At 55.6% G+C, this 7266-nt stretch overlaps 1 protein-coding gene and 1 long non-coding RNA gene across 20 annotated transcripts in view; one reads left to right on the forward strand and one right to left on the reverse strand.

Annotated features, from left to right (window-relative positions):
• Positions 1-4043, reverse strand: part of LOC146767430 (uncharacterized) — a 20556-nt gene extending 16513 nt beyond the window's left edge. For 8 of the 19 annotated variants that reach the window (XR_014955818.1, XR_014955817.1, XR_014955828.1 and 5 more), the window contains exons 1-2: positions 3310-3450; positions 8-98 (exon numbers count right to left, since the gene is read on the reverse strand). Coding sequence is in view for 7 of the 19 variants with exons in the window: in XM_085580931.1 (XP_085437057.1) it covers positions 8-98; positions 3310-3352 (134 nt within the window). In the remaining 12 variants the exon portion in view is untranslated. Of the gene's footprint in view, positions 1-7; positions 99-3309; positions 3451-3581; positions 3637-3960 lie in introns of those variants that run through there. The other 11 variants (XR_014955829.1, XR_014955826.1, XR_014955823.1 and 8 more) reach the window with 5 other exon arrangements.
• On the forward strand, positions 3679-4792 carry LOC146767431 (uncharacterized). The gene is made up of 2 exons (XR_014955831.1): positions 3679-3818; positions 4530-4792. It is a non-coding gene; the product is annotated as an uncharacterized LOC146767431 (long non-coding RNA).
• Positions 4793-7266: the final 2474 nt, after the last annotated feature.

A 7266-nucleotide genomic window follows, 5' to 3' on the forward strand; every position in this document is an offset into this window, starting at 1 on the left:
AACTTACCTGTCAGTTGTGATACGTGGGAAACTGGTAACTTCTTCCCTGCAGTCAACACCTCCAGAACCATTCCAGATGAAGCTCCAACAGGATCCTGCTAAAATTCAATGTAGTGAATTACACCAGGAATTAATTTATTGCAATGTGTCATATTTTTGCAAATACAAAATATATTGGGTTTGCCTTTTTTTTTTTTTTTCTTTTGGCCCTTCAGATGAAAGATATATGGCTGTACAGATGTGCTTTTCTAAGATCCAGTGGCATGAAACCTGAAATGCCCCAGCAAGATTCAGGAGCGAGTTTTAATCACCATGGAAGCACGACACTTTTGAAGGTCTATGAAATTATACACCCAGGTCTGAGAAGGGTAAACTTATCCGTCTGGAGAGATCTGCTGATAAACAGAGACAACTCATTTTCTCCTGGAAAGCTGCATTATGCGTTGTTTGAAAAAATAATCAGATGTTAGAGACAGGTTTTTGCTGGGAAGCGAAAGGAGAAAAAAAACAGCACTGGGAGAGGCTTTCTGTAAGGGAAAAGGAAAAGTACTGCCTGCAAATTCAGGAGATGGAAGAGAAGACGGGCTGAGCATCTCTCAGGGCCAGACAGAGCAAGGCTGGCGACGACAGAGGCATATGGAGACCCACCCAGGGCGCAGACAGACCGGAGGACCCCCAGACCTCGGCTTACGCAAGGTGACCTTTCCCCTCTCTAAAATTTCAAAGCTGGCGTTGCCGGCGCTGAACAGACTGTGTGCCATATGTAACATGACCTCAGCTCTGCTCTGCCAAGCCACTGATGGCATCACTAATGAGAGGTGAAAGGTCCCCTCCTTGCAGCCAGCTTGGAAAGCCACCAGGGCGGTGGGTGTGGGATGGGCCCCCCCCAGCACTGCCCCACAACCTCATATTCCCACACCTGGGTGCCCACTGACCCGCCACAGGCACACACACACCCATCCACAAGGGTTGTGGTGCCTCTTCCCTTGGCACAGCTGAAACTGGCACAGTCCCCCAGCAACAGAAATATTTGTTCAGTACCTGAATGCAAAGCCCACAGGGAAACAGAGGCTGGGATGTAAACCCTGTCCCCAATCCAGCTGCCATCCTCACAGCCCCTGGCAGCACCCTGCTCCCAGTGTGGGTCGTGCACTGGCCAGGTGGGGAGAAGGATTTGTGCTGGGGGATGTCACAGAGTGAGGAAAACCCTCAAAGTGCCTGCCTCGATCCAGGGAGGACACAAAATGCAATTTATTTTTTTTTCTAAGCATTTTGCATGGAAATCATTACAATAATGTATTGGAAGGGGGGGAATCAACCAAACCATCACCCTTGCTGCCCTTTTTCTTTTTTTTTTTGTAGTTCCTTTTTTAAATAAGGGTTATTTTGCAGTTTTCCCGGTGTCCAGCGCCCCCGTCCTAGCCATCCCCTAAGGCAGGGACAGACGGGATTCACTCGCATGAACTCCCTGCCCCAGACACGCGTGGGGACGGTGCATGTGAGTGTGGGTGGGTGTCACAGGTGCGGGTGTGGGGTGCACGCGTGGGTGGGGTGGGAACCCGCGTGGGTTGGTGCACACAGGGCTGCGGGAGCGTTCTCAGGGCTCGGTGAGCACGCAGGGCTGCGGTGTCTGTGCCACTTGAGGAGTTCACCGGGACACTGCCTTCGGGGGAGGGGGAGCGTCGCACACACGGGTGGGGAGTGCCCACGGGTGGATTTTGAGGTGTGGGCACACGGAGGAGCACAGGTAGGGGAGTGAGCACGTTGGTGGGAGCGTGGCGTGTGTGGGGTGACACACGGGTGGGTGTCACAGGGCGGGGGCTGCGGTGCCCCGCTCCCCCAGCCCAGCCCCGGCAGCCCGGGGGGATCGGCCGGGCTGGAGCCGCCTCCCCGAGCGCCCGGCGCGGGGAAGGCGCCCGCGGTTTGTTTCGCTTCTGCGAGTGACTCATTCCTGGCAGATGTGGCACCGCTGAGGTGCAGCGGGGACCCACCCACAGCCCTCAGTACAAACACCCCACTCGCGACCCTGCTGCTGCCTCCCCACGCAGGGGAGGAGCTGCATTTACCCCTCGCTGCTCTCCCGCCGGGGATCCATTTTTACATCGCATCCGGCGCTGAGAGATTCAATTATTCGTTCCAAACATTATTCTGCCCCTCGCCCTCAGCACACCCTCATCTCGTAGGGGCGCAGGCGAAGCTGCCCACGCGTGTTGGGTCGCGCTGGGACATATCCAGCTGCCGGCCGAGGAGTGGCTGCAGAGGGGCAGCTGGGGCGTGTTTTTCTCCCACGGAGGAGCCGCATCCCGAGGGAACATCCTGCTGCTGCAGAGAAGCAGCACTCGAACCCGCGGCAACCCCATGCCTGGTTTGACCGCAGCCTAATTCCTGCTGCAGTATCCTCTTTTTTAAAAATTTGTAAAAATTAAGAAAGAGGCAGAAGTTGCAGCTAACATTGCCTCGCGTTACGGCAAACGCTATTACGCTGGGCAAAGAGAGAAAAACAACGTCGGGAGAAAGCGAATCTCGGCGTTAACACCGCGCGTCCCTGCGCGCCCGCGGGGGGATCGCACCGCCCCTTCCCCCCCTCGGCGTGGGGATCCCACCCGCGGTGGGGCTGCAGCGGCACTCGGGGGCTTTGGGGCCATGCGAGCGGCTGGAGATGGGTGGGGATGGGTGGGGGTCTCCCCCTTTGAGTGGGGGGCTGCAATTGATGCGGGGAGCTGCGCACGCCTGTACCCGAGGGCCGGTCACGGACACGGACACGAACGCGCGGGGGAGGCGGCACAGCCCGTGCCGGCTGGAAGGCGAGCCGCAGGCTTCCGTGCAGAAAAGGAGTTAAACCCCGCCGTTGTCCTTTGATTTAGGAAATGGCTCATCCAATTCAGTTCCAGATTATTCAGGGGCAGGCTGCCTCGCTCGCTCCCTCTCTCCCCACACCAGCCCAAACATCTTGAAGTAATCAGCAGCTGAGAACGGAGACGTCCCCCTGGCATCTCAGGTTAAAGAAGGAGGTCCAGGAAAATGTGGTAGAGCCATTACAAGAAACCTGAGATGCATTCATCAGAGACTCCAATTGCCATCGCATTAGGATTGATTAGAGACCAGCAGTACCGTAATGACCCGGAAAGCGGGGCATACGGGGATTATTAATATCAGACTTCTCAAAGGAAAAAAAAAAAAAAAAGGAAAAAAAAAAGAGGGAGAAAAAAAGAAAGGGAGGAAAAAACGGAGGAAAAGAAGGAAGAAGCAGGAGGGGAAATTTAAAAAACAAAAGCACATCGCAGGGCTGCTGCTTGGAGGCAGACTTACCTGAGAGCAGAGGCACTGGCAAGCCGCACGGACGAGAATTCATTTAACTTCTGGGAAACAAAAGCAAACAAACATGAAAAAAATCGCCTCCGAGTCCCCTGAAATCGCCTGCTCCCATGCACAGAGACTCCCAGCGCTGCGGCCAAGGGCTGGGCGGGCCACGGTTCGGGGGTCCCAACCGGGGACTCCCCCTCCGGGGCCAAAGGACGCCGGTCCCCGGGCTGGCGACAGCAAGAACAAGTTAAAGAGCCACCAAAGAGGAGCAAGGAGACCTCGGTGGCTCGTCTCCTTCTCGGTTCCCTACGCCAAAACAAATCTGCCCCTCCTGGTCTCGGTTTAAATGTAGCTCACTGGATAATTAACTCCATCTTTCCAGCCCTGCTTTAACTGTTTATTTAGTGTCACCCCGTATTACCATCACTAGCACTTTCCTCTGAACGGGAGGAGCTGGAGGGTTTCACCTCCCAAAAGGAAATTCTTCGTAGCTTAAAAGAATCAGCATCCAGGAGGTACATTAGCGAAGAGGGAAGGGGGGGGGAACGGCATCTGGGGGTCCCATGGCAAAAGCAGGAGGAAATAAGGGTGGAGGTGCGGGGACAGGGACAGAAAGACGTATCGGCCCTCGAAGAGAAGAAAACAACGCGTGATCACCTCTAATCCTTTGAAAAATGTCCCGGTAAGTGCGCGAAGAAAGAGCCCTTTGTGCCCTGGGGATCGGCCACATCGGGAAGGCCTTATCCTCATCCTTATCCTGCCCCAGCATCCCGGCCCGGGCCGGCCCTCCTCCGGCAGCCCCGGCCCGGCCTGACCCCGCTGGGTGCGGGGGGACCCCCTGGCCGGGCAGCCCCGGGGCGCGGGGCCCGGGCAGGGACGCGGAGCGGCCCCGCGGACACCGGCTTTGTTTTTACAGGTGTCGGGAGGGTAATTTACTAACAAGTAATTAAAGGTCGCACCGGTTTGCAGGCGAGCCGAGCCAGAGGCTCCTGCAAGAGAAGAACGGTGCATATGGAGAGGGGTTTGTTCTTCCTCATTAAAAAAATAGAATAATAAAGGAGGGAGGGGAGAGGGGGAGAAAGAAAATACAAATCCTTTATTGTTGGGGAATAAGCCGGGAAGCTGGCTGTCTCCCTGCGCCTCGCATTCGGCGAGGAAGGCGGCGCGGATCCGGTATCACGTTGCAGATCCTCACTCGAGATAACGAAATGCGATCTATTTTTCAGAACAGCAAGTGGATGGGAAAGGAGCCTCTACAACACAAACCTCATTGACTTAATGGGTCGGTTTTGGATTTCGCCTTCGAAATGTTCGGCGAGTGGCAGCGTTGTGTTTCTGCCCCGCCGGTTCCCAGCCTGCAGCCCGGTTCTCATCCCGACGAGAAGCGGCTCCCAAAAACCCGCTGCTGATTTTATTTTGTTGCGCTATTTGTTCCCTCTAGATTCTCGTACTTCTAGAGAAAAAAAAAATTAAATTTTACTTTTGACTGGGGAAGAGCTTTATTTCTAAGCTTGGAAGGAAATGGGGGATGTATTCGGTTTAGGTTTTTTCTGCTTTGTTTTGATTTTTCTGGCGAAATCGAGAAAAAGCCCGCAGCGTGTTGCGTGGGCTCCATCTTCATCCCCGCTTTGCTTTGTATAAATACATCGAATAAATAAGGGAATAAATGAATTTCCTGCACAAACAGAGCCGATGGGTGCCCGGGCAATGGGGGCGAGCAGCGGAGGCCCCCTCGTTCGGCCGCACCTCTCCGCGGGCGCGGAGAGCCAGGCCCCGGCGGCGGGGACAGCCCGGGCAGCTCCGGCCGGGCGGGGAGCGGGGGATGCTGCCGGGTGATGCTGCCGGGCTGCTCCTGCTCCGCCGGCAAAGGAAGCACCGAGAGGGACCGGCGGCAGCAGCTCTGTGCCGTCGTCTTGTTCGGTGGCGTTTTGCTTATTTGCATCTTCCTTGTTTATGTTTTTATTTTTTGAGCGGCTCGAAACTCTCTTTTGTGTTGTTGCTTTTGTGATTTTTCAAGGGTTAAATGGGATGGGGTGTTCTGGAAGTACATTTGCCTCTTTCCGTGGTTCAAAATGAAAGGTTCCTAATTTTTAGGAAAACCAACCCCGAATCCTTAACGAACATTGATGCTCAGTGGTCCTTGCCTACAGCAACTCTCAGGTAGACCCTGGCGGGTCTGTCCCCTCCTCATGTGAATTTTGATGAGAGGGAAGAATAAAGTTCCGCTCAAGAATCGTGAGGAAGGCTCCGCTCAGCCCTCGCCCGTGTCTGTCATCTCTTCTGCCGGCCACATCGGGATAATTTGCTTATTCCCAGCAAGAACAGTGTTTGTTTTGGGCGGCCTTTTACAGGAGGGAAAAAAAGAAAAAGAGAACTAAAAAAAGGAGAACTGTGAGGGCAAGAGAAGCCCGCTCTCGTTACAATGCCCAGGGGTTTCCCCAGTCCCGCGTTGCGTTTCTCTCCTCCTCATCCAGAAGTCACAAACCCTCAGGTCCGTGCTTTTCCCGAGCTGAGCCCCTCATTAGAAAGAAGAAAATAAAATTTAAAATTAATAACAATAGAAATAAGGGATGGGGGAACCGACCCCCAGGCTGGGCAAGGCGCTGCTCCTCCAGGACGTGGCCGCGGGCGAGCCGATGCCTCATAATTCTGCGCACTTGCTCCAGACTTTAGGGTATTAGTTGATTTTAGAGCCGGGTTTAAGGCTCCGTTCCGGTCCCCACACAGCTGCCTTGTCAATAAGGATCTGTTCCAAGTAGACATTCCTTCTGGGAGGACATTGCAGCTCTTTAAGACTTCATCTGCAACATCATAAGTACTAAAATAAAATGGCAAGGGAAAATTACCAGACACATGGTCATGGGATATGGAAGCGCCCTGACTCCAGCGGACATAGTACAGTCGCTGTACAGACAGGGTGGCAGGGGCTTAATTTAAACAGCACCGAGACGCGAAGTACGTGGGAAAAACAACAATCCGGATTTAGGAAAATATCGGCCTTTCCCACGTCGTGGCGCGGGCAGAGGCTGCGGGCAGGGAGCGCCGCCGGCTCCGCGCCCCGCGGCCGGGAGCGGCTCCTCTTCACTTGGAGCAGTGAACTCAAATAAATCCGACTTGGTAGGTCAAATAAATCCGACTGTCTTAGTGAGGACAAACAGGTTTTAAAGAGCCCCGCGATGGTTCTTAGCACCCGCGGAACGAACTCATTCCTGAATCCAAAGCGTTCTGGAGTGTGCTTAAAATATGGGCTTCGACTTATCTAATCAAAGATAAATACAGCCATAAAGACACTCCCAGCCCCCCGCGCCCTGCCCTTATCTCACCGCATTGTCCTCACCTCCCTGCTGACAATAGATTATCTTTGCTTAGGGAGCCTAATTGTTTTCTAATTTTTTAAATAATTGCTTTTGAGCGGGGGTGTGCAAATGAGGATTAGGCTAATTTAAAGCGCCGCCGGTGGGTGCAGCGCCGCTGCCCGCGATCCGCACGGAGCTGCCCCGACCCGCCGGGCTCCCCCCGCGGCGAACGGGGCAGAGCGAGGGGCAGGAAGGGGCGCACGGGCCCCGCGCGTTATTCAGCGCTTCACCAAAGCATTATTTATTCATCCCCAGCTCGGAGGTAATTAAATACGGGCTGCCTAGGCAGGGGACGGCGAGCGGGCGGGCGGGGGGCAGGAGTTTTGGGGCGGAAAAAAAAAAGATGGAAGAAAGAAAGACAAGAGCCCGCCGGCAGCGGCTTCCCCGGAGATGCGCCCGGGGGCGCGGGCGGCGGGGCTCCCCCCGCGGCCGCCGGGGCCGCACCCGCGCAGAGGCGGCGGCGGGACGCGCAGCCGCGGCCGGGGCCGTGTCCGGGGCCGTGTCCCCGCCGCCAGGCCCCGCCCGCCCGTGCCGAGGCTCTGCCCGCCGGGCCGGGCTGGGCTGGGCTGGGCTGTCCGGGCTGGGCCGGGCCGGGCCGGGGGTGCCC

The sequence above is a fragment of the Lonchura striata genome, chromosome 5 (genome assembly GCF_050655825.1).
Source record: "Lonchura striata isolate lonStrDom1 chromosome 5, ASM5065582v1, whole genome shotgun sequence".
NCBI lineage: Eukaryota > Metazoa > Chordata > Aves > Passeriformes > Estrildidae > Lonchura > Lonchura striata.